This window comes from Malaclemys terrapin, chromosome 12 (assembly GCF_027887155.1).
Source record: "Malaclemys terrapin pileata isolate rMalTer1 chromosome 12, rMalTer1.hap1, whole genome shotgun sequence".
Lineage (NCBI taxonomy): Eukaryota > Metazoa > Chordata > Testudines > Emydidae > Malaclemys > Malaclemys terrapin.
The window spans coordinates 3786709-3814170 of record NC_071516.1 but is presented as its reverse complement, the minus strand read 5'-3'; the positions used below and the strand labels follow the sequence as shown (position 1 = coordinate 3814170).

The window sequence follows — 27462 nt, the reverse complement described above, 5'->3', positions numbered from 1 at the left end:
TGGGGTGTTTGAGGATGAAGGATATGTGCAGTTGGCAGAATAGTGTGAGAGACCTAAAGCTGATGAGATTAACGGTGGTTAAGAAATAATGTGGTGAGGATCATACTGCCACAACTGGATGAATAATACAGGGGTGCCTGTGGCAGTTAATGTGAAAGAGGGGGAGTTTTTCTGGTTCCTGAATGGGTGTGTGGAATAGACTTGGAAACCATCATAAAACATAGAGTATATCAGCCCCTAGCAACAAACACCAGAGAGGAGGTGATACAGAATGTAAAAGCCCAAACACCCAGAAGAAAAAAAAAGCTCTGTTGGATTCAGAGGGCTTGATTCTCCTCTCCCTCACATCAGTTTAACAGCAGTGTAGCCCCCTTGACTCCAGTAGAACTTCTGGTTTACAAGTAAGAGGAGAATCAGACCTACAGATTCCCATTTTTCTCAGGTCACTCTTCCCCTTCACTGTCTGTGTAAAGCAGCTGGTGGTTTTTTTGCTGGTTCTCCTGGATGCCAGCCATGGCCCCTCAAGTGGTTGCTGGCTTTGAGAGAGTTTTTCCTTTTTAAAAGAAAAAATAAATTACATGAATCTGCATACTTTAGCTTTCAATTGACACACCAAAAAAAAGAGAGAGAGAGAGAGAGAGAGAGAAAGTGCCAGGCTAGTCCATCTACAGCAGACAAGGGAGGGAAGGAGAAAGAGAGAAAAATCTCTTTCGATAGAGCCCAAGATTGGATGTAGCTTCTTGCTCTCCCCCCTCAATGAATCTGACATCAAAGCCACCCAGGAAAGAAGGCCAGATTCGCTAATTAATATTCTGAACTGGGACCCCCGTCTCTTTCTTTCCACCCACTTCTTTCAGTCTCTCTCTCTCCTCCCTTCAGATGGCTGCAGCCCCCTACAGCTGAGTCAGTTCTTCCTCTCTTCCACAGCATTGCAGCACTTCAGCGGAAAGCCAGCAAGGCGTTCTTTCACTCCTCCCTACTGCTGCATCTCCCCTACAGCATCTACTCTGCTCCCCACCTTGCCACCATGGCCAGTACTGTGTCAGGTAGGACCAGCATGGATTTTTTTTAAGTCAATCTTTTAAAACATCATTATTGTTTGTTTCCAGGGCGGATTTTGCTTTCATGCTGGGAGGGTTCTCTGAGGGACAGACAGCTGATTTAGCAGCATTGTCTTTTTTCCCCCATTTGATGTATGAAAGCTGGGTGGGATTTTTTTTTTCACCTGTATCCACCGTTGTTAAACCTGCCTACTTACAAAAATTCTTGACCTTAAAATGTGACACGTGAGATATGCTTAGTGCATATCAAATAATATTGCCTGTCAAATAATATTTTGTGGTCACGTCACACGGTAATTTAAAAAACCCATCTGTTCATTTTTGGAAGAAGGGATGGGGAGGGGCTGGGAATTGCATTTTTACATGGGTAAAGACCAGGCACTGTACAAGTGGGTCAAGGAAAGAGACATAAGCAAACAATCGAAAATTATGCTTACAAAAACCGAGCTAGCTTTCTGTGCATTCCCAGAGCCTTGCGTCCATCAGGATGCATTGCTTCATTATAAAGTGCTATCGGGGAGCGGTCCTCTGATGGTGCTGAGCGAAATCCAATGCTCCAAGGGAAGCCCTTCCTCCTTCCTGCAGTAATACTGGGAATAATAGCATTCCTGCCTCTTGTTTTCCCAGGTTAGGCACTATCTGGCTTTGACATTCAGATTAGCCTGCAGCATGTCAGGCTGCGGCGAGAATGCTGCACCCTTTCTCTGAAACTGGTTCCTAGAGATGGGTCTTGCGGCACCTTGCTGGGGAGCTGCGCAGGTGGGGGATGAGGGAGGGGTTCACGTAGATGGAACTGGAGCTCAGCGAGGAAGAAAAGAAAAGTGCTGATTTACACCTGAACAATGGATGCTTGTTGAGAGTCTTCCAAAAAAAAAAAAAGTCCCTTTCTTGAAAGAGCTCTGATTCCTTTCTGTGCTGCATTAGAAAGAGGGGGCTTTATGAAAGATGGAGAGGGCAAAATAATCATAAAGGGTTGGAATGGAGAAGGAAAGGACAAGATGTTTCTATTCCAGACCCTCTCCCATCCAGGGGACTTGCTGAAAGGAAGACAGAGCAGCCTTTCTTGGTGCATTCATTAGCTTCCCCCTGTGCTCCCTGCAGTGTATTTTCTGTTCTTTTTTCCTTTTAAAAAGACCACTAAAGCCGGGAGGGGGGGAAGGAGAAGAGGGCTGGGAGGGGGTGTTGGGGGATGTGTGTAGGCATGCAGCTAACCCAATGCAGGCTTTGTATATGATTAGGAAACCAAAACTAGCCATTGTTAAAAATGTTTGCCCTTATGCTAGAAAATCTGCAGGCATGGGAGAGGATGTGTGAGGGAGAGAGAGAGAGCACCCCTATGCCTGTGTCATTGAATGTGTGCTAGTGTTTATTCTAAAGGCCCCACCCATCCATCTTGCTTTATTACAGAATTGGTTCTGGTCTAATTTGAATTGCAGAGAGCTCAGCAATCTAAACCGAGATTGCATTGAACCTGACACAAATGAGATGGTGGGTGTGACATGCATAAGTACCAGAGCAGAGGAATCAAGAGACAGCAGTATTATAGCCGAAGGAGAAGAGAGAAAATGGAAACTGTTGGTATATGACAAGGAGCAGGGCTGAGTCTCATCCAGTGGACTTTGCAGGGGTCAGCTCTCTGTTCAATATTGCGCTTACAATAGGAATAGAATGAAGGCTGCAAAGGTGGATTTTGTAAATGAAAGAGAGAGGTCTTTTCCCTTGATTGTTTCTGCTTTACTTCTCTCTTTATCCTGAGCAAAAACAAATCAGTGCTGGAGAGAGAGCAGCTGTCATGGTTTGCAACCAACGCCCAAGGGCTTGTATCCCTAGGGAAGATTTCCTTGGGTCTGTTGAAATAAACAAATCCCTCAGATGAAAAGGAAACCAGTCCTGCATGCCCTGCTTCACCAGTTTGTTTCAATTTCTCACCAGCCTCTCTAGGCACTTTCTTCTTGCCACGACTGTCAACTTCAGGGATAAAGCAGTAGAAGCAGCAGCACATGCTCAGTGCAGGCTCAGCTGCAGTGGTGGCCATGCTATGCTGACAGAGGTGGAGCCCTCACACATGCTCTGGTGAATCCTTAGAGAGTCACTAGGACTAAACTACACCTTTCTGTATACCCCTAAAGAAGAGTCCAGGCCGCACAGCTGTGTCTACTCATCCATCACTGAAAGCCTTGTTTGGGCATATGAACAGGCAAAGGAATACTTGTGACCTCTCCTAGGGATTATGAAATGGTGCAGTATTGTGGATTCTTCTTTTCTGATAGATGAGTGCATCTGGTGTGGTAGAGCCAGGCTGAATCATTGGTGTCTCTTATTTTGGTATGCACAAGTGGACACCACGCGGCACTGAGTGGTCCTGGAAAATCCCAGAGGTTTCTCCTCGCTAGATGGATATTGGCATCATATGGCTTTATATGGCCCTGGTGGGTCCCCATGATCTCTTCTTCTGGACTCTATTAGTGGACACTCTGTACCACTGGCATATATCTATTATTTTTTAATATTAATGTTGCAATAGCACACAGAGGCCCCAATCAGATTCATCCCTATCCATCCTGTCTATGCATCTCCAAGGTATCTCTTTAGTTCCTTTAAACATTTCTTTAATGAACTGAGTGTACAAGGCTTATCTTCGAGGTTCCTGTTACATCTAGCAGGACTTCAGTTTTACAAACCGAGGGAGTACAATTAAAGGAATAGTCTTTTTAAGCCACCGTATCCAACCAGGGATTCCAAATCATTTGAAAATATTTGTTATTTCTCAGTCTATAAACCAGGTCTCCATTGATGGCATATTGCAGTGCTTCTGAAATCCCTCAGATATTTCTAAGGAACCTTCTCTGAGATATCTAAGTGCTGGTACAGATTTGATGAATGTATTGTTTTAATTAAGTGATAAACTCACCTTCTGGAAAGGAAAAGTGGGGACTCAGTGGCATCATGGCCTTGGGGAAGTTTCTGTGAACTCTCCTTCTGAGGAGTAAATATGGGAATGGTGTAGCACTGGTGTAGGCAGCGGCATTTGGGCATGGTCATTTTGGAGATAGGGAGCAAGAGACACAGAAGGTTTGCCTCCGTGTTCTGGGTAGGCCCAGAAAACCCCTGATTACAGGGCTTTGGAGCTGTGCTCCGGCTCCGCTCTAGCTCCAGGCAAAAACCTGCAGCTCCACTGCTCCGGAGATGCTCCGGGCTCCACTCCAAAGCCCTGGAAACCAAGCTGCATTCCATGAAGTTTAGAAATCCTTTTCTGGTTACTGCCTCTAGTGTGGAATGCCCATTCCTCCTTACTCACCTCCCTGGACATGGGAGAGGTAGATGAGTTAGTTCAAAATTGACAGATAGATGGGGAAGGGCAAAGAAGGAAGGCTGTAGGGAAAATGAAAGGTTTTGGACTTACCTGCTCCACACTTACTGTATCCAGAACAACCCAAAGTGCTCTGTAAACACCAGTTGTGCACAATCCCAGCCAGGATGTTCACAAGTGTCCAACCCCCCACTTTCTTCTCAGACACAAGAGACAACTATGAACCATCCAGGAGTGAACTGTGTCTCAGGGCTGTTGAGTCTAACTCTTGGGTGAAACTCAAGAGATCCAGTCAGTCTGAAAAGGTGTTTTGGGAATTTGGTGAAGCTCAGCAAGCCTCCAACAGTTTGTCTCCCAGTTCTACTGAAGTTCATTGGAAACTCCATACCTTGCTGAGTTCTGCCCTTTGATCTTCTCCTGCCCTTTATGATATCATGCCTCATTCTTTTAGGTTCATGGCAAGGTTTCCGTAAAGAGTCTCATCTAATGCAGGATTAAATTTAGGACCACATCTTCAGATGAATCTGGGAGTGCAAAAGGGCTAAAAAACAGCCAGCTCTTACATGCCTCTTCTGGTGCACTGCAGCATTTCCCAGCTGGGTAACAGCTCCTTAAAGTCCATTATCAGCTGGCATACTTCAGAGCAGTCCCCTGTCCACCTTAAATATGGCCTCCATTACCCTAATATCTGAGCACCTGGCTGTCTTTAATTTTCTTATCCTGACTACAACCCTCTGTGGTCAGTCAGTGCTATCATCCCCATTGTACAGATAGGGAACCAAGGTCCAGAGAGACTAAGTGACTTGCTCAAGGTCATACAGGGAGTCTGTGCTAGAGCAGGACATGACCCAAGGTCTCCCCCATCTCAGGCCAGCAACCTACCCACTGGAGTATCCTTCCTCTCTAGGCTCCTGGGTGGCTCCCCATCTCAGCTACAGCTGAGAATCTAGTCCTAAATAGGTCCCATAGCCACCAAAACCTTGGGTCACCTGCCCCCACTTGGACACCCTGATTTTCCTTTCTCAAGCACCCTACCCCCAAATAGCCTCTTTCCCTCTTCACTTCCCCTTCACTAAGTAGATTTGTGGTTTCTCATTGACTCAGCTGCTGCATCCAACCCACTTAGTCCACCAGACCTGGGCCTCAGCGCTCTGGTCCTTCTCCTTCCATGGCCTCACTGAGAGATAGGCACAAGCTAATTCTTTTATTGGGAGGGCTTAGGTGTTCCTGCACTGGAGCCTGAGTTCTGCTGCTCTCTCTCTCACGTCACTCAGAACAAAAAGAGGTAATCCAGATGGCCCAAACTACTCTCCTACCCTGAGTCCAGACTGTCCTTCACTATTATACCTCTCCTGCCTTTCATCCAAATGGCATTGTACTTCTTGCTCTCTCAAGGGATGTCTTCAATCAACTACAGTGGTCCCTGTGAACCCACAGAAAGGCATTGTTCGTGTCCTACTTTTGGCACTAGAACCCGATGGGTGTGGGGGGGGAGGTAAATAATATTCTGATCCATGCTACACCCCTAGAAGTAGAAATGGAGAGGAAGGCCTTAAGCCCAAAGTAAGTGACTGAATGGGGCCCAAGTTCTTACTTGTGGCCCCACAAGCTCTGTCTCTGTCTCTCATATTCTTTTTCTTTCTGTCTCTGCCTCCTCCTCTGTCTCTCACCAACTCCCATGACAGTTCTGTTTTGCATTATGTCTCTGCTGGGGGATGGGTAATTTTCATCTCTCTTTCCTGCTTCCTGAATCATGGTTAGTATGCAGGAGTCTTTAGCTCGCCTCCTGGGTGGCACTCTTCAGACTTCCCCAGAGATCTTAAATAGGCTCCTGACAGGCAGATGCAGTCTCAGAAGTATATGGCTATTACCATATGAAATCCGTGTTTCCAGTGCATTGAATAAATTACTTCAACTGCATGGGCTTTCTTGTGCCTGATAGACACATCCCTGCATTAGGGGTGGTGCAGAGTTGCATTGCCTTGGGAACCTCAACTTGTCAGACTCTGGCCACATATTAGCAAAACCCGCTCTACAAAAATGTAATTGAAGATCTTCTAAATACTCAAACAAGGAGTGCTGGGAAGAGACTGATCTTTATGGCTTAGCCAGTCTCCTGAAGGGTTACAAAAGGCTAATGAATACCTTTGTCACATGGCAGGGTTCAGTACCTTTGGACACTATTACATCTCCCTTTTTCTTTTTGAAAGTCAAACACAAATAAAACAAAACATCATGCTATCTAAAAATAACACACTACTCATGCAGCCAAGTAATAACACACACATGAAAACATCAGGAGAAGCAACCCCAAACCCCAGCAGATGAAAGGATCATTCTGCCTCTTATTGGACATCTATCATGACTACTGCCCTTGAACCTCAATTTTTTTTTTTTATTACATGACCATTTCTTGTTCTCAAAATGGTTCCTTCTCAGGACCGGTTAAGACATACACATTATAGGCCCTCTTGGGCTCATGATCCTAATAAAGCATTGCAAGTTGTATTGCAGTATTCTAACAATTCTAAATATGGATCCCTTGCTTTCACCAGGGCTTTTATTTGCTATTTTCACTGTTTTTTTCTGCTACCCACTTAGCTGTGCATAATAAGGGTTTGGTGTGGAGTACCTGAATTCATATATGAAAGAGAATGGCCTGTGGATCATTGTCTTATTACCTCATCTGAAATCTCAAGGTGAGCAAACTGCAATTTACCAGGTGTTCTTGCATTGCTACTTGTTGTGTTGTGCAGCAGCTCACTTTAGAACAAGATGTAGTAGTAGTCCATTAATACAGATAATCTTTCCTGTTTAATTCAAATAGATCTGTGTCAGCCTTGGCCTATGAGCTGATCAGGAATCTCAAGTGGTTTCACTAGTTCTTTTGCATTCTGTTTCCTGTGGATTTCACAATGTTTTGGGCCAGAGCTGCAGGTGTGCCAGACTATGCTTGGGGCACCTGAGGAGGGAAGGAGAGGGAAGTGAAGGTAGTTTTAAACCAGTTGTGTTTAAATTCTGGGTGTGGCTGGGGAAGCCTTGCGATTTGTGAATTTCCCTATGCACGGGGAATCCCCAGCTTCCCTATTAAGGCTGTTTTCTGGCATAGGTGCCACAGAAGCAATGCAAAGGAGCAAGATTGGCAGCCGAAGATCTGACCATTATCTTATATGACAGTATTCAAACCTCTACAGAAAAGGATATCTCAGATTCTATTCTTACACTTCTCAATGCCCAGATTGGCGTTGTGCATTATAGTTAACATTTCTGATCTCATGATTTGTGATATTATGACATCATGTCCCAGTATCGATTTTAAAATCAACTTTTTGATTTCCAAGATCATTGTCAATTTGTTGTAGAACCTTGTTTTATAAATGTCTTGAGAGACCCAACAACAAACTCTGTTTCTGCATCATCATCATCTCCATCAAAGCTTTGTCCTTGTGTTTATATACATGAATGTATTTTTGCATTCTGGATTTCCTTATAGTCTGTGCTAAAAGCAGCACATTTCTGCAGAATGGTTGCTTTTATTGCATTCATGACACTGCACTCTTTGTGCTGTACACCTTTCTGTCAAACAAATCTGGGGTCAGATCCTCAGGTGGTGTAACCCAGTGCAGTTCCATTGTCTAAAATGGAGCTATGTCAGTTTACACAGCCTGGGCAGCTGGTTCCTGGTCTCTGCAGGTTGTTGACCCTTGTTTGTTCTGTGTTTATGCATTGGTCTGCATTTTTAACTGGAAGCACTTTTGTTCTTTCACTGTTTGTCAACACTGTCTTTGGAAAACACCATTTTCACTAGCCCTGCTAGTGAATATCCACTTTTCTTTGCAAAGTCAAGTCAATTTCTTGTAATAACCTTGCTTTGACCTTGTTATCAGTTATACCATAAATATTCAATCTCTATTTCATCCATTTATTAACTGCCTGAATTCACATGACTTAGATTTATTACGTAGGCCTATAACATTTACTTATTACTATTTATTTAACTTGTATTGACGTAGTGCCCAGAGACCCTAGTCCCGTTTTGCTGGATAACAAAAAGACAGTCCCTGTCTTTAAGGGTTACAGTCTGATTTTACCAGACACCCCAATAGCCAGAGAAGTAAACTGACTAATATATGAAAGATGGGGCACCCCATTGTCCAGGTGCAACACCTACAAGGAAATCCAGTCCCCTCTAATCTCCCATCTTTTAGCCAAGAAGAAGGTGTTGAGATACCCACCAAAATACTGTCCTTGGATTCTTCTTGGTGGCTCTGTCATTTGTATCAGCCTCCAGCAAATAGGAGTTTTATAAATTTGAAGCATCTCCCCTCTGGCTGCTGGAAGGGAGAAGGAGCGTTGTCTCTATTCCACCCCCACCCCTGAACCCATCACTAGAACCTCTGGTTGCTCAATAGGTGGAATTGAGTTGATCTCTGCTACTTTGCCCCTCTTTTATCCCCCAACTGCTGTAATAAGGGTGTGCTTCAATGGGAAGGAGGGCCACTAATATAGCGAGTCCAAGTTTAAAATGGAAAAGAAACAAATGGGGGAGAAAATAAAGGAATCATAAGGAGATTCCCCTCCAATAGTAAGTGTTGGTAATTTCTAGAGGCATCGTAACTACACCATGTGTATCATAATGTAACTTTTTTTTTTTTTTACCATAAATACCTAGCAACACGTGTATTTATAAAAAACAAAGACACCCAAAAGACCCTACCAAAACAAGACCCTCCAGTGCATGCGATTCTCTCCCTGGGGAGAGGATGAGAGACCAAACATGTGAAAGATGCACTTTTGGAAGGTGCTCAGATACTATGGTGATGAGCACAATATAAGAACCTACGTAGACGACAACAGAATAAAGAAGGAAGTGACAAGAGTGGAGTCCATCTCCAATGCCTGTGGGAAAACCAGTGGAAATCTTCAATTACCAGCTGAGGATTTAGCAGAGAGCACTGCAGAGCTCTGAGAAAAAGGAAGGGCCTTCCTAGCAGCTAAATAACGGAATGTCAATGGAAATGGGATAATTCCATTTTCAGATTTACCGGAAAGGAACAGATTTATCCTGAACCACTGCACAGTAGGATGGTCCGAGGAAAGGAAAAATGAGGACTGGAAATGGGGGGGGGGGGGGTGGGAGGGAAGCAAAAGGGAAAGAAGGAGAGAGGATGGAGAGGATAAGAAAAGTTGATAAAATATTTAGCAATTCCAAAGTACTTGGCTGCATTCACTAGTCCTGAGGGCAGTGGTAGGTAAATACTATTCTCCCTTTGCAGATAGAGGGGAAGAAGTAAGAAAAATGAAGGTGAGAGGATAAATAGTATATTAGTTATATTACAGTAGCACTTAGAAGCCCCAGCTGAGCTTAGGCCCCTGTGCTGGGTGCTGGACAAATTTATATTGAGAGAGACCCTGCCCCAAAGAGTTTACAATCTAAATAGATTAGACACACAAAGGGTGTCTACATGCAGCCACTAGCTCAGGGTTTTTTAGACTTTTGGACTGGTGACCCCTTTCACATAGCAAGCCTCTGAGTGTGACCCCCCCTTATACACTAACAACACTTTTTTATATATTTAACACCATTATAAATGCTGGAGGCAAGTGGGGTTCGGGATGGAGCCTGACAGCTCGCGACCCCCCCCCCCCCCATGTAATAATCTCGCTTTCTGTAGCTTAGGAGTGCTCCTGGATTGCTTGCTGACATAGCAGCATCTGCAAGTAATGCTTTCTGTCATTTCCAGTGGGCTAAGAGAGTCTGTCCCATCCGGGCAGATGATATGCTAATCTCAGTTATTCGTGCCTTTGTCACCTCTTGGCTGGACTACAGCAATGCTGTATACCTAGGCATGAAGTCTGCAGAGCTTGGGAAACTCCAGCTGGTATAGAATGCTGCAGCATTTCTCCTTGGCAACACTGGCTACCTTGAGCATGTCACATCTGCCCTTCACATCCTACACTGGCTTCCCAAATTCTGTGGTCCTTATCTTCAAGACGCCCTGGACTCAGGACACTGAATATCTACAAGAGCCTAAAGGATGAAGACCATGAGTGACAACCACACTCCTCTAGCACTATGAACTCTGTACAAAAGGGTGAAGCCCATATGTTCAGGAGACAGAGGTTTCTTGGTGGCTGGCCCAAGACTGTGGAATGAATTCCCTCAGGAAGTAAGGACTGTCACAAACCTCACCCCTATCTGCTCTAACTGCAAGGTGCATTTCTTTGACCTGCCTTCTCTAACATAAACATATAGCAACATGTATATATGTGTATATATAAATTCCAAAACAAGACACTCCTCTCCCCTGCACACACTTATGCCCTTAGGGAGAGGATGAGAGAACAAACACAAGATAGACATTAGTCATATTGCTTAATGCGCTTATAACTCTCAGATACTATGGTGATAAGAGCAGTAGAACAACCTATATATTTAATTGAATAGTAAAATTGAAGGGAAATAGAAGTACATGGAGGCAAAGTGATTTACCCAAGCTCACACGGAAGGTTAGTGACAGAGCTAGGAATAGAACCATTGTCTTCTGCATCCTAGTCCAGCATATTTGTACACTGTAACATGCTACCTCTACTATTTCCTATACATACCAAAGGCTTTGGGATAGGACAATAGCTGTTTGGATTAATCCCAGTTATATATTTGTTGTGTATCTCCCCAGATAATCTATTTTAGTCTCTGTTTACTATTTAAAAGTGGGGCAGGGGCTGACTAGAGTAGGATCCCCAGGGATTGACTTTGTTAGAGAAATATTTAAAAATGTGTGAGAGTTGTAGCTAATAGAGCAGGCAAAGAGCAGGAGTGAATACACGGCAATCATACTAAAGTACACTAGGGGGAGCTCCGGGGTGAGTCAGTTGAGAGACAGCAAGGTGGTGGCTCTTCTGACCTTCTTAGCAGCTCTGTTTGAATGAGAATCCAGTTAACTCCTCTTCCCTGCTTGTTTACTTCACTCAAAATACAATAGGGAAAGAGTCATTTTGTTCATGCAGCATGCACGGTGCACATGCAGGTTTGTACAAGGGGTTTATCAAAGGGTTGTGCCAGTCATGTAATGAGATATGAATGGAGCAGAATCAGAGCATAACTGAATTGCCTATATCCACAGGAACTCAGAGACCAACTGCACACTTTTTGTGGTAAGGTTGTGGCATCAAAAGGTTGTGAAGGGATTGTTCTCTGAAGGCAAGGACATAAGGATGCCCTGCACTTTGTGAGATCAGGCTCTTCATTTTGTGATATGTTTTCTGTGAATTTACGTTGTGTTTGTTCACTTACTAATTTGCAAAACTCATCCATTCGCAATGGATCACCCCAGTGATATGTGTGAAGCAAAAACATTCTACTGCTTAGTGATGAAATCTATAGCCAGGCTTAATTAACTTCTTGCATATTCTTGTTTTGCAGCTGTCTGTCTAAAGGAAAAGTAAAATGTTGGCTATTTCTGCCTTGGAAGGGCATCTACAAACTACTGTTTGTAATAACATCTTCCATTTTAGTCAGAGTAAGACCCTTGGGTGCCACCTTCATGACATTTCCAATCTCACCGAGACCCAAAGTAAGGCTCATGCATGAGGTCCCAAAAGAGCTGCTATTTGCGTGTGCATTTTCTGCTCTCTGTGTTGGTTATTGGCTTTTTGATCCTTAAATCTATAAAAACTATTTAAAGTGAACAGTTGGAAGCCTTCCTGCCTTAATTTATACACATACATAATATCAATGCTAACTCAGCTGACTTTGTTGTTCTTTCAAAATCTAATGGAAGCAGGAAAATGCAAATGGGTGACTAATTGGAGAGCTCCACCTGCTTCTACCCAGCTATTTTAAACATGTGCTCTTATAATCACACAATCCTATTTGAAATAAGAAGTCTGTGGTACAGTGCCCTGACCAGCAAACTGTAAAATGTGGGTGCAGTGGGTGTAGCCACAAAATATGTATGTGCCCTTTATACCCATAAACCCCCACATTTATGTGCACAAAAGGGGAATTAGTACATACTGTACAAATAAGTAGGTGCCCAATTGCTGGCCCAATTTGCATACAGCTATATCAAAATGTGAGGTTTCTTGTATAAACCTCATTACACCACTACATTTGGAAGTGTCGGCCTTTTAGTCTCCTGGATACTGTAAGCAGGTTCTTTCTGAAGCAGCTGTGAATTAGAATTATTCCTGCTCGGGGAGGCCTTGGCTTTGCCTTCTATGGACATGATATCCTAAGTGGTGGCTGAGAGGGCAGTTTTCTTCCTTTTGTTTGATAAATTGTAAATTCTTCCCCAGCTGATTAATGGAGATGTATCATAATATCATGTATACCAGTGGTTTTCAGCCTGTGGTCCGCAGACCCCTGGGGTCCACAGAATATGTCTAAGATTTCCAAAGGTGAAATATTTTAGGGGTCTACAAATGAAAAAAGGCTGAAAACCACTGATGTATACATATTCCAAAAAAGCCTGACACTGAATAATGGAACTACCTGTATGAAGGGGTTCACTCCAGAAATTTGATCACACAGTGGAGACCATTTAAGTGAGCCGCAGACTGCTGGATTCCCATTCCTTCTTTAGGATTGAGCGCTACAGATTCCTGGCTGCATTGTTCATTCCCTTGGCTGCAATGACAGTTTGTGAAGACTGAGCGATTCATCTGAATTGAGTTTGTGTGTGAGTGAGTGAGAGAGAGAGAAATTTGACACCAGCCTACATCTAGTACAGGTGAAGTGGGAGATTAAGTCCCAGCACCTATAAGAGAACAACAATTATTATTTATTAATTTGCTTATTTTTTTGTACAGTCCAAAATGTGCTAGGCCCTCTCCAAACATAGTGGAAGGCCTGATCCCCTCCCTGAAGTGCTTACATTCCTTTAAAAAAACCCAAAAACAATGCAGAGAGAAGGAAGATAGGGAAAGGGGGACAACAAACAAGTTTGGGGGCCAAGGGGTGACTGGCCATGGAATCATAGGGTTAGAAGGGACCGCAAGATGCAGAATTTGTTGTGTCTAAACCATCCAAGACAGATGGCTATCCAGCCTCCTTTTGAAAATCTCCAGCGAAGGAGCTTCCACAACCTCCCCAGGCGTCTGTTCCATTGGCCTACTGCTCATACAGTTTGGACTGGTCTACCCTGGGGCGGGGGGGATCGATCTAAGATACGCCAACTTCAGCGTCCTCACAGCGCGGGATCGACGGCCACAGCTCCCCCGTCGACTCCGCTTCCGCCTCTCGCCCTGGTGGAGTTCCGGAGTAAACGGGGAGCGCGCTTGGGGATCGATTTATCGCATCTAGACGAGACACAATAAATCGAACCCTGATAGATCGATCACTACCCGCCAATCAGCTTTTCCTGAGATTTAATCTAAATCTGCTGTGCTGTAGTTTGAACCCATTGCCTCTTGTGATCTCTTGCCACAGAGGGCAGGACAACTTTTCTCCATCTTTTTATGGCAGCCTTGCAAGTATTTGAAGACCGCGATCATGTCCCCCCGTAATCTCCTCTTTTCCAAACTAAACATACCAAGTTCCTTCAGCGTTTGCTCGTATGGACTGGATTCCATCCCTTTGATCATCTTTGTCACTCGCCTCTGGATCCTTTCCAGTTTCTCTACATCCTTTCCATACATTGGTGACCAAAATTGGACACAATACTCCAGCTGAGGCCTACCCAGTGCCAAGTAGAGCGGTGCTGTCGCCTCCCATGACTTGCATGCTATGCCTCTGTTAATGCAACCTCAGATTGCATTTGCTTTTTTTACAACAGCATCACACTGCTGATTCACGTCGAGGCTGTGACCCACCACAACTCCCAGATCCTTCTCAGCAGTGCTGCTGCCAAGCCAGTTATCCCCCATTTTGTATTTGTGCATTTAATTTTTCTTCCATAAGTGTAACACCTTACATTTGTCTTCATTGAATTTCATTTTATTGTCTATAGCCCAGTTCTCCAATTTATCAAGATCCCTCTGAATTTTAGCTCTATCCTCCAAAGTGTTGGCAGCCCCCATTAGCTTTGTGTCATCTGCAAATTTGATCAGTGCGCTCTGTATTCCTATATCCAGGTCATCAGTAAAGATATTAAACAACACCAGACCCAGAACAGATCCCTGTGGAACCCCACTTGAGACCTCCCTCCAATCTGACATCTTGCCATTAATAGTTACTCTTTGTTTGTGGTTGTTTAACCAATTATGTCCTGGTAATACACAGTTCTAATACCCAGTGTTTTATAGCTTTATAATGTAAGATGCATAGAGAATCCCAAGCTATCCACTAGCCATTCCATGGTAGTCACTAGGAGGCATCGCTGTCCCCTTCACTAGAAAAACCCTGCCAATTGCCTCTCTGATGCATGCCATAATGGATCATCATGCATGTTGCTCATTAAATAGACCCTGTTGGGCCATCCCTGTGCTGGGCACAGGGGCAGCTCTATGTATTTTGCCACCCCAAGCACGGCAGTGAGGCAGCCTTCAGTGGCATGCCTGCGGGAGGTCCGCTGGTAATGCGGATTTGGTGGCATGCCTGCGGGAGGTCCGCCGGTCCTGCGTCTTCGGCGTACCCACCGCCGAATTGCTGCTGAAGCCGCGGGACTGGCAGACCTCCCGCAGGCATGCCGCCGAAGGCTGCCTCACTGCCGCCCTCACAGCAACCGGCAGGCCGCCTTCTGCGGCTTGCCGCCCCAGGCATGCGCTTGGTGCCTAGAGCCGCCCCTGTCTGGGCTGCTTAATTGCTGTGTGTTTTTCCCTTTGCTGACCCCTGCACTGTGCTCAGAGACTGTAAATCCAACCTGGGAGTATGTGGGTGCTAATCCCAGGGATTGTTCAAATGCAAAAGGTGGGAGGCTTGAAATCTAAAGCAGGCCTTGCAATGATCAGAGACACAATTTTGCATCCTTCTTGTGCAGACACATGACATACTCTTCTGCTGCTTCCCCCCAGCCTGCTGCTTATTCCCCCTCTCATCTGGGTATGCTGCCAAGCAAATTCCACTAAAACTGTAGAAAGACACAAAGGATTGCAGAACACAAAAGGAACATGGTCTAGCTGGAACACACAGTTTGCCAGGAAAGTTCTTTAACTGTCTGCATGCTGATCTTGGCAAAGTGACAGAAGAGTCTCCCAAAGGGAACGGGAGAAACCACTTCCCGGACGGCTTGAATATCTGATTGGGCAAATACTAGCAATAAGTTGTAGGGATCAAATCTGGGAGGTTGGCGGGGGGTGGGCTAGGTAATCAGCTGGTCTGTCTCTCTCTGACTTCTAGGAGTCTATGACATGTGAGGGGTTTGTTAGAAAGAGGATGTCTGTGCAACAGACATATGGAAGTAGGAGCCGGAGAGCAGTAACTTTATATCAGGAACAGCTGTTCCACTGTCCTGCTACATCCTTCAGTCCCACTGCTTGTGAGCAGGAGAGTTTAGAAGGTGACATAAGAATGAAACATAGGAAAGAAGAAGGACATGGAGGGGACACCAAGAGAAGAGTAAGGGTTTGTCTGCTCACAAAATGTTTACCACTTTAATAATATAGGTATAGATCAGGAATCAGCAACCTTTGGCACGCAGCACGCCAGGGTAAGCACCCTGGTGGGCCAGGCCGGTTTGTTTACTTGCTGCGTCCACAGGTTCGGCCAATCGCGGCTTCCACTGGCCGCAGTTCGCCGCTCCAGGCCAATGGGGGCTGCGGGAAGCTGCGCAGGTCGAGGGATGTGCTGGTCGCTGCTTCTCGCAGCCCCCATTGGCCTCGAGCGGCGAACTGCGGCCAGTGGGAGCTGCAATCGGCCGAACCTGCGGACGCAACAGGTAAACAAACTGGCCCGGCCCACCAGGGTGCTCACCCTGGCGGGCCGCAGACCAAAGGTTGCCCATCCCTGGTATAGATAATGCAACACAACAAAGGAACTGCAATTTGTGTGTGTGCATTTTCTCCTCTCTGAGTCGGTTATTGGCTTTCTGATCCTTAAATCTATAAAAGCATTTAAAGTGAAGGGCTGGAAGCTATCTTGCCTTAATTTGTACACATATATAATATCAATCCTAACTCAGCTGACCTTGTCATCTTCAAAACCTAATGGAAGCTGGAAAATACAAATGGGTGACTAAGTAGAGAGCTCCATCTGCTTCTAACACAATCCTGTGTGCATGCTTGTTATACAGTACCCTGAATAGCAAACTGTCAAATGTAGATGCAGTAGGCGTGTCCAAAAATATATATATGTGCCCATTATACCCACAAAACCTCACGTTTATATGCTCAAAAGGAGGATTTGTACATGCAAATAAATAGGTGCACAATTGCCGTCCCAATTTGCATGCAGCTATATCAAAATGTGAGGTTTAGTAACTCCATTATGCTAGCATTTAGAATTGTTGATCTTTTGGTCCCCTGGGAATTGTAAACAGGTTCTTTCTGAAGAGATGTGAATTAGAAATATTCCTGCTTTGGGAGGCCTTGGCCTTGCCTTTATGGACATGCTATTCTTTAGTCTTAGAGGAATAAAAGTACAACTCCCCGTAGTGTGGATGCAATTATATCAATATAAAGGTTCCATAAGGGAATAGGAATAAGCTATCCTAGAATAAGGCACCAAAGCTGCATCCCCAGTAGGGGCTGAACTGATTAACTATTTTGGTAGAATCTCACAGCCCTAACCAGAATAGTTAAATCCATACAAAACCTGTGTGTAGACCAGGCCTACGAGAAGGAAAAGAGAACAGAAAGAGGAGTGAAAGAAATCAGAGAACTGTTCAGTAAAATGCACAAACAGAGCTTCCATCCCAGTTCTGAGCCCTGGTAAGTGTCTGGTTTGTACCAAGAAGGAGGTTGGTGTGAATATGTCTGGCCTCTGTACAGGAGATATTTCACGCCCTTGCTCTATAGAAAGACAGCCCTGTAACACCGGTTTAAACTGCTCTTGGTGGAAATGTGGATGGTAATACCATTTTGGATGCTGAACAAGAGTATGTGTGTGTTTGCTGACAAAGAGTGTTACTATGGGTAAGAGGGCTTGGAGCAGACCCCACAACGCTTCCAGCCCTAAAACAGCCTCATTCACTCCTCTCCATGTTTCAGAAATCACTCTAATTCTGGGTTTGCCAGGGGCTCCTCTGCATTGGGCATGACCTAGATTGCCTGGATGATGCTGTTCTATATGCATACCTAACGGCTGCACAATTAGCACACGTGTGAATGTTTAGGCACACGCTGTATACAGATTCTCTTCAGAAATCTTGGGGTCAGATCTCCAGGTTTAGATGAGTTCTGCTTGCTGCAGGACTTGTGGGGAATGCGGAGAAGCCACCTATTCATTCTCCTGACCTGAGGCTGACTGGGGGCTGAATCAGCCCTGGTTTAACTTAAAGCAGCTCCAGCTTTGGACACGCCATCTCCTGTTCCCCTCAGCCCACCCCAGAATGTGAGTGGGAGGAGGAGGAACAGTAAGTGGCATAAAACCCTAACTCATATTGGAGGAATCCCCAGCTGCCGTATTGGTGCAGCGAGCTTCTCAGTCTCCTTTGCACTTCCAGAATAGCACAACGGGGATAGCACCAGGGATCTGGATCTGGCTATCTGTGCGTGGTGCCTCTCCTAACCTATCTGTGCTAGTTGGCTGCTTCCTAGGTCTGTCTGGGAGCTGCTGGAGTGCAGTGGGGAGGGAATCTGTCAGAAAATGACACAGCGCTTTGTGAAATTTCCCCATCTCCTGGCAAGATGACTAAACCCTTCTGCTGCTCGTCCCCTCTTGCTAGTATCCTGCAAGTGCTAGCTTGCTGTGACTGGTAACCAGCAGGCCATTACATGAGTCTTATTTTAAAATCCAAGCCTCAGTGTGTCTGTAACTGTCCAGGCTTGCTGCTATTTCAGGTATTAGGCAGGCAAAACAGCCACGTGTTCATTCACTTGACTGAGAATCTGGGCTCCTGAAAATGGAATTTAAACAAGAACCCAATTTTAGACTTCAGGTGTTTCTAATCCCATTAAAAAGCTGGGGAAGGATGGCCAGTGTGAGTCACTGCTCTGGGCCTCCTGCACTTTGTAGAGACAGAAGAGAGTCTAAGGAATGGCAAGGAGGGGGCTATGGGCTGCCCCACTCCAAGCAGTCCAGGACTTTACACTGAGGCCATTTTAAATGCCAAAGAGCATTGGAATCATTAGACAGTCTCATTTGGATGTGGCTTACTTATGTTGCCTTAAGCTCCCCTTTCTCTGTGCCCTGTTAACGAGCAGTCAGCATGTGGTACCCTTACCCACCTGAGGTCTTTTCACCTCAGGGCTGTCAAAACTCTCTGAAAGCAATTGTTCCAGCCTCTGGGACTAATAGCTGGGAGGCCAGGGTTGGCCAGTTTGCGGAAGGGAGAGCAGGGAAGGAAACTCCAAATGGAATGGGTCCAGCTGTTGAAAGGGAGAGGCTGTATCCTGCAAGAGTCTGAAGGGAGACCAGGAAATTGGCTTTGTGGAGACAGAGTAAAGCTCAGATAACCAAACACCAGGCAATGAGAGTTAAAGGTTTGTTCGGATACCGATGCATTCATCGCCTCATCAAGAGATGAAGTGCTGTGTGCGCTATGCTGGTTAGAACGTGGGGGCTGGAAATCAGGACTCCTTCGTTCTATTTGTGGCTCCGGGATGGGAGTGTGACCTAGTGGTTAGAGAAGAGGACTGGGAGTCAGGACTCTTCTGTTGTTCTATCCCTACCTTTGTGTGACCTTGGGCAAGTCACTTACTGTTGCTATGTCTCCGTTTCAAACTTCTGGAGAATGGGGATAGTCCTGCGCAACCCCAAAGTGAGGCTCCGTTACTGTTTGTAAAGGGCTTTGAGAGCCTTGGGTGGAAGGCTGTAGAGAGGAGAAGAGTATCATTCTGACAGCCTGGAAGCCACATAGTGGACTTTGAACATCCCCTGTAGGTCACAAGTGATTATTTCTGACCCACCTATTGGTTCCAGTGACAGTCCCAGCTTCTGCCGTACTGGGCTGAACCGATCCAGGTTTGCCCTCTTTTTGGGTTCAGTTAAAACCTGTAGGTGTAGGGAAACCAGTTGTGTGCATGCATTACCGTTCTTGTCTCATTCAGACGGTGGCCAGCCATAGCCGTGGGGTGGTGCTGAATGGACAGCTCCACTTTCCAATCACGCCTATCCCACTAAGCTCTTTTGCCTCCTCCAACAGGCAGATTTGAATAACTAAACGAGGCTAGGTCTACGCTGGGGTGTGATTCCCAGCCCACATACAGTCGGGGCAGCTCGATGAGACCTACCGCAAGTATACATAGTAGTATAGCCACGGTAGCAGCAGCATGGCTTAGCCAAGGCGGGTTTCTGCTCGGCACAGCTAACCAGCCACTGCCCATGGTACCACAGCTACACTCCGACTTATACAGGCGCCAGGCCTCATCAGGCTAGTACAGGTATGCGTATGCGAGCTGGGACTTGCGCCCCCTAGCGCATTGTATAGGTACAGCCTTAGAGCATATTGATTTGGTACCCATATAGCAAGGAGGAAATGCCTCTAAGAACAGAGGGATTTTCACCACTTCCCCTTTCTCATCCCATTGTTTTCTCCACACTGCTTTGCTGCAAGGTATTATTCCAGCAGAAGAGCTTGACTTGTGCTTTGTTTAGTAGCACAGGTCATAGCTCCTCCGATTTCCCCCCCCTGTGGCTCCCCCCACACACATACACACTTGCTGAGCCCTCCAGAGCGCAGAGCCTCCTGCTCCCCTCCCCTGACCGGTGCGTCTGGATTCTGTTAATTGCATCTGGTTGCTGGCGCTGGGACGGAGCTGCAGACTCTCAAGTGCCAGGAGATGTTCACACGCCGCTTTCCCAGCTCATTAGGCGGTTGGCAGCAGCTCGACTGACCAATGTCCTTTTGTCCTCTGGCTCCTTTTCATTGTCATTGACAGAAAGGGCCGATTTGCAGAAGGGAGTGGGGAAGGAAAGCTCCAAATGGAATGGGTGCAGCTGGTGAACACTGGGTCAGAACTGCTGAAAGGAAGAAGCTGTATCTTGCAAGAGTCTGAAGGGAAACCAGGAAACTGGCTCTGTGGAGACACAGTAAAGCTTAGATAACCAAACACAAGGCAATGAGAGTTACCAGCCAGTGGAATCAGTGTGCCATGCACCAGGGCTCTCAGTTTAATTCCTCTCTATCACATGCAGCTCCTGAAGTAGATGTCAAAGTAAAGGCCTCATGGTCTGGTTTGTTTCTGTTACGGTCATAAGTTCTTTTACCATAGCCGAGTGGGTGCTCCTTTTGGGTTCATTGGCAGCACTAAGGTATAACAGCCACACCATGGCAATACTGTGACACTGAATGGCTGTTGAAACAGTATGCCCTGGAATGGTTTGAAACCTACTTTCAATAAAATATTCAAACATATATGTCCAAATTACACCATCGCATCTGCCAGCAAAAGTCCACAGGTCTCAGTGTCTAGCCAGACCCTTAAAATCACAAGAAACTGACCCACCTTTCCTAATCCCCATGTAAAATCCTTGCTCAGTCTGCCAGAAAGGGTGAGGTAGACTTTCTCCGAAGGAAGAGATGGGAAAAGCCAAAGATTTAACAGTGCCTGGACCCCCTGCAATTGTAAGAGACTGACACACTTGATCCCCCTGGAAGATCCTTGCTCAATCTGCCAGAAAAAGGAGGGAAAGATCCCTGCTAAAATGCTCAGGGGAAAATTTCTTCCCAGTCCTAGTTTCTGGAGGAGCATGCTAAGCCTGCACATTAGAGCAACAAGACACTATGCCTGCATCTTCAGGGGACAGAAAATCCAAAATGTCCATGGAGAAAAATCCAAATCCTCTGTTCTCCCCAGCTACAGAGAGCCCAGATCGACCAAAAGGACAAGGTGTACCTTGAAAGAACAAGCTTCCTTTGCAGGAAAGGGCAAAATGAAATAAGAACTTACCCGCTATATATATTTTTTCTTTCAGGCACATACTATCTTTCTCCTGGTGTCACCTGCTAGCCATGTGCTGTTCCAGTTGCACAGCCTGTAGGAAACAGAACAGCTCCTCAGCTCAGTGGTGTCCCATGAAGCACTCTCGGGTGGTTCTCAAAGCTGCCTCTGTCATAATGGGGAAGCATCCATCAGTCGCCAAGCAGTGATGCTGCTGGCACTAACCCAGCATAGGGGTCTCATAGGATTTCCAAACGCTTTTATGATTAGCTAAATTAAAACAACCACCACCTGCCTCTCTCTGCCCTTTGCATTGCTGCAGCAAGTTGGGCTTTTCTGGGGTAAATTGAAACAGGATCAGCCTTGTGTTGGGTATTAGAACTGGAAGGGCTTGTAGAGTGAACAGGAGAAATCTGAGCAGTGGGGGCTGTGGGGTAGCAAAGGCAGAGCTGCAGCCAGGGAAAGGAGGTAAACAACACAAGTACAAAAGAACCACATGGCACTGAGGTGAGAGTATGTTCCTCTCATGTCCTTAGTATTGTCCTATAGCTGTCACCTTTCCAAACACTTGTTGCCAGGGGGAAGATGAGGGATCAAGGTGGGAGGCTGGGAAGTGAGGTGTCCATGAAGGGATGTGGTAAACAGCATGACAGTGTTGGAAAATGAGTGCCTTAGCTCTGCAGCTCCTCTAAAACCTCTCCCAGGCAGATCTCTTCCTACCCTACAAGGTTACACAGCTGACTCAGCAAAGTGAAGGGAACGTCGTACTTTGTAGAGGCCTGAAGTGTATGTCAGCAGTGGCCTTCCCGTTAGCCCTACAGAGAGCGGCCGGTTCATCACTGCTGACTCCCTGAGGTCGTTGTGGCTCCTTTGTACCCTGCATACAAGCAAGGTGGGAGTAGCCCACTGCCGGGGAGACCAGAGGCTGGAGCACGCTGGGCCTGATGGCAGGACCCTAGGAACAGCCACTCCTGGGGAGAAGCTTTGGGCTGGGGTTTGTATAATTCTCCTTTTTGTTAATAAAATCCAACCCCAGAAGGCTGTGACTTTTTGGCTCCCAACAACTAGTGTGTTCTTTGTCTGCATCTGAGTGGGGCCTCCATCAGTCTCCATGTTCTTCCCACCACGCCCCTGATGATTTGACCATTGTATTAGCAGCGGAGTCTAGTGGGCGGGGGAGGGGCTATGAGTCGAGATTCCCAGGTTCTGCCCTTCACTGTGCCACTGACTGGCTGTCAGACCTTTAGGCAAGTGCTATATGTCAGTTTCTGCAGCTGTAAAATGGAGAGAATACTTCCTCATCTGGCCAGGGTTAATTAACTCTAATTGGGGGAAAGGGCACGTAGAAGTATTAAGTACTGTTTGTTATATTTTGCACTGAGTCATCCGGTTCACTCCAAGAGCTCATCTCTATACAGGGGAGGAAAGGGTTAAACTCAGAAAATGTGGGTGCCTGCAGCCTGTGCTGGGAAAGCAGACTCTCTGCAGACTGGGCATGTTTTCTTCTGATGAGGGCAGCAGCTGAGTGTGCTCATTGCCACGGGGGACTGCTGCAGCTGCAACCTTCCGTCGCAACAATGGCCCACGCTAGCTGCAGCCCTGGGGCGGAGCCAGAAAGGATCCTGTATCCCAACCTCGCGCTCAGACAATTGTGAGGAGGGAGAAACAGGCAGGTTTTACCATCATTGCAGACCAGTAGCAACCTTCCCTTCCTAGGATGATTTAAATCCTCTCTAATCTACTGCTGAGATAAAGGACCGGAGCAGCTGCAATAGAGATGCTGATGCATTGGAAAGTCAGAGGTGCAGGGACTCCACTGTGTGCCTGCCACCCTCCTGGGCTCTTGGCTTCACAGTGTGCTGAATCAGCGTTCTTTTGTTGTGAGTCAGCGCCTCCGGCCGGAGTCCCTTTCCCTGGGACTGTCATGACCCATGTGTCTCGTGGACCTGCCGCAAAGATGGAGAGTGGCAGCATGGGGGTTCAGTGGACAACTCTTATCTTGCAAAACTTAGGGTCACTGACAATCCTGCTTATCCCAGCTAGAAGGTCAGAGGCACAGTAGTACCCCTTGGTGTGGTGAGTTTGTTACCCAGTTAACCCATGGCAACCCCCTTTACATCATCAAATTACCACCCAGGCAACCCTTAGCATCACTCAGTCTCTGTCGCCCTGAGTCCAGAGCTCTGTCCCTGGGACACAGGTTTGTGTTCAGTTTCATTCACCCTGCAAGCTATAATTAAAAGCTATTTACATGCATCTTGGGTCCAGTGCTCAGTAGCGCTTCATGGACCCAAATTTACCTTGGTTCCCCACAAACCTGGCCTTATCTCTTCTTTTCATTGTAAATTACTGATTGACATCAGAAATGCAGGATCATAAAATGGAGGGACCCTCTCTACAGGCTGCAGGGTTTGCCCTACCAAGGGTCAAGTATCTTTTATAGGCACTGATCGGCGATGTTTCAGGGGTGCTTTTTAAATGTCATTCTTACTGAGTTTGGAACTGTTTAGGGGAGGTATCCGGGCAGCCTTCACTGTGTAGTTATTTATAAATGCTGAAATTCACCAGCTCCCAATCTGCTTTTCTTGCAGTTGGGGGGAAGATTCCTCCTGGGTGATTCAGACCTGCAGAGATGGTAAAACACCTTTAAGGCATCTGCCTGTGTAGCTTACTGTCCCGCCAGCGGATGTGGGAGACACTTGTACAGTATCTCAGCATCTGGCTATTTGGAAAGGCCTTCAGAGAGCCCAATTGCCACAAATGGGTCTCTGAGTAGCAGCCGTGTTAGTCTGTATCCGCAAAAAGAAGAACAGGAGTACTTGTGGCACCTTAGAGACTAACAAATTTATTAGAGCATAAGCTTTCGTGGGCTACAGCCCACTTCTTCGGATGCATATGCTTATGCTCTAATAAATGGGTCTCTGTGTCCCTTCTGCTTCCTTCCCCCTGAGAGAGACATGAGATTACCAGTAGACCTCTCCACTCATTGCTGTTTCTTTCTTTTCAGCCTACAAGGAGAAAATGAAGGAGCTGTCCTTGCTCTCACTGATCTGCTCCTGTTTCCACACTCAGCCGCACCCCAATACCATCTACCAGTATGGAGGTAAATGACATAAACGCAGAATCTCTTGTAGATCCAATCTGCAGGCAGCTTCTGTAAACCTTGGAGGACTTCAATACATTAGGCTGGGTCCCTGACTCGGGGGAGAGACCATTTTCATGTCCTGAGCCAAGTTTTCTGTATTACTAGAACATGGTATTTTGGTCCATTTCCTTAGACTAGTTTATTAACATGTGATCCACATACCCACAAAGAAACTGTATGACTATTACCAAACAGCACCATTACATATCCTGGGATATGATTCTTGATGTTATCAGCAGTATGGCCTTTCTGTGGCTGCCATCAGCTATGCTGTACGTATTCTATGGCTGTAAGATTAATTGCATTAGCTACACACCACACTTCTTTATGCAGTTCCCGTGAAAAGCCCCTGACTGGGCAGAGAGAAAGATGCCGCTGCTGGGTCTTTCAGATAGAATGTAAGACCAAGGTATTGACCTCCTGTGCTCACCAAAGGCCTCATGGTTCTTTTCATAAGAGCAGGGAAGTTAATTCTGGTGTCCTGGCCAAATTCCAATATGGGTAATTCCATTCTGCCTCCCCAAATTCCCCCGGCAGGTTCAGCTGAACTCCCAAATCCCCTTCACTTTCTGACCCCTACTGCCTGCTGTTGCTCTGCATCGTACCATTTGACAATGATGCTCCTACTTCTAGGCTGTATAGTGTCATTGTCCCTTTTACCAGCAATTAATGATTGACTTCAAATTCTCACCTCTCTGAAACCCTCCAGCAGAGACTCAAGTGACAATCCACCCCATTTAGAAGCATAGCATCACAACCAGGTCTCACTGGGTGATCACAGCTTCAGGGCTTGACTTAGCAGCTTCTTCAAGGTGCCTTTATCAAATTAGCCGTTTCGTGAGTGTCCCATAGTCCATCAAGTGCTTCTGTTCTTCTCTCATAGACATGGAGGTGAAACAGCTGGACAAAAGGGCATCTGGCCAGAGCTTTGAAGTGATCCTGAAGTCCCCTTCGGACTTGTCCCCTGAGAGTCCAGTCCTCTCTTCTCCCCCTAAGAAGAAGGACCTGTCCCTGGAGGAGCTGCAGAAGAGGCTGGAGGCTGCAGAGGAGAGGAGGAAGGTAACAGGATATTCCAGGGAAATGCTAACTCATATGACCAATCATGTTTTAACCAAGGCCCCCAGGTGACCCCAATTCATAATTGGGGGCAGAAAAACTGATACAGTGCTGGGGGTGAACAACACCATTGATTTTACGTAGGAGCCATATCTTGTGATTGGTAATAGTGCTGTGTTTTACACTCTTGTTCAACCCCCAGTTGTTAGGTTTGATGTAGGAACCACTGGATGAAATCCTCTAGCCTGAGTTATGCAGGAGGTTAGAATGGATGATCACATTGGTCCCTTCTGGCCTTAAAATCTCTGGAGCTATGGAATCCTGTGGTCCTCTGGTTTAGATTTTCATGTAGTATTAGATGTGTGACCCTATGCTGCTGCAGAATGAAAATCTCTACCACTAGCTCTCTCTCTAGGAGATATAAATATAAGCCACACATCCAATAAAAGCTTAGAATCAGTGCCTTTTGCACCATGCCATTGCTTTTTAGCAGCTGGCAATACTGTTTCTGCACTTCATTTATGAGCATAATTTAAAGTCTTAATGGACAAAAATATTGGAAAATTAGAGAAACTATAAAGAGAGGGAAACCACGACACTACAACAACTTGTGGGTAAGAGCAGAAGAAGAGTCGGTTTAATGTATGGGGCAGATTTCCAGAGGAGTCGCAAATTGCACCAACAGTGTTGCTCACACAGCAAAGATAGACTTTTGGATGTTTAACATCTACCTGCCTGAAATGCAGGTTTGAAAATGTGTTCCATGTGATCTCGAAAGGATTTGTGGGGTGGGGAGAACATGGTCACGGTATCTAAATATCATCTAATGGATGGAGGGGGGTAGCCACATGAATGCAAGATGGTTGGACAGAAAGCAATGGTCAAAACCTTAAGAGGGGCAGATAAGTTTAGAGTAAATATTGAGAGCAAATCCTATAACAGAGCTGCCAGGTTTTGAACAGACACCCAAAGGAGGTGGTTGTGGCACATCCAGGAAGACATTCCAGATCAGATCAGGGAAGCATCTTTGAGACAAGGGACATGAAGAGTACCTTTCGCACACACACACCCCTGATCTGTTGGCTTCCCACAGACCCAGGAGGCCCAAGTGCTGAAGCAGCTGGCGGAGAAGCGGGAGCACGAACGGGAGGTGCTGCACAAGGCCCTGGAGGAGAACAATAACTTCAGCCGGCTGGCTGAGGAGAAGCTCAACTACAAGATGGAGCTGAGCAAGGAGATCCGCGAAGCTCACCTAGCTGCCTTGAGGGAGCGACTGCGTGAGAAGGCAAGTGCTAGATTCCCATGTCCAGGCACACCTAGAGAATGGGCAGGGCCAGGACACCTGCCTATATTATAGTGGCTACTGGTACCAAAGCCTTTGCCTAGCATCTGTAGCCTGGTCTGCTGACCTCAAACGCAGCTGGGATGATCACCACGAGAGCAGAGTTCTGGATACAATCTGCATCTTCTGCACCACCATTTTCCTAGGTTAGCTTGTGCAACTCTCCCTCCTCAAGGTGTCCAATGTGCTCTCCCCACCCCTTCCCTCTGGAGCCCTGTTCCCCCGTTTTCTTCTCTCTCTCTCTCGCTGCCTCATACCGTCTTGTTCTGGTTTTTGGAGGGGGGTGGGACTCTGTACTTCGCTGTGTGAAAGTGAGTACTGAGGTTTGGGCTCTTTCTTGCCACATCTGACCTCTCCTCCCTCAGAACAGGTACTAAGAGAATTCTTCAGCAGTAGCTCACGATGCCATGAGATGGAGGAGATGTGCACCTGAGATCAATGTAGCAGGCCCAGGCTCCCTCACCTCCGGTCTAATGGCAGAGAATGTTACCTTATCTTCTGCTGGCCCTTGCTTGGGAGCCCAAAGGCAGCAGTGAACTCAGGCCTCCTCTGCTGCACTGTGGTGTGATAACTGCTCATCTCTGGGGCCAGAGGTTACAACCTCTTCTGGTCTCAGTGGGGGCGG

The 27462-nt window shown here is 46.3% G+C and overlaps 1 protein-coding gene across 1 annotated transcript in view; it reads left to right on the top strand.

The window, feature by feature from the left end:
* Positions 1 to 813: 813 nt before the first annotated feature.
* STMN3 (stathmin 3) overlaps positions 814 to 27462 on the top strand; it is a 33303-nt gene continuing 6654 nt past the window's right edge. The window contains exons 1-4 of the mRNA XM_054045774.1: positions 814 to 1046; positions 24302 to 24397; positions 25323 to 25498; positions 26589 to 26780. Coding sequence (XP_053901749.1) covers positions 1028 to 1046; positions 24302 to 24397; positions 25323 to 25498; positions 26589 to 26780 — 483 coding nt within the window. The 5' untranslated portion in view covers positions 814 to 1027. The remainder of the gene's footprint in view (positions 1047 to 24301; positions 24398 to 25322; positions 25499 to 26588; positions 26781 to 27462) is intronic.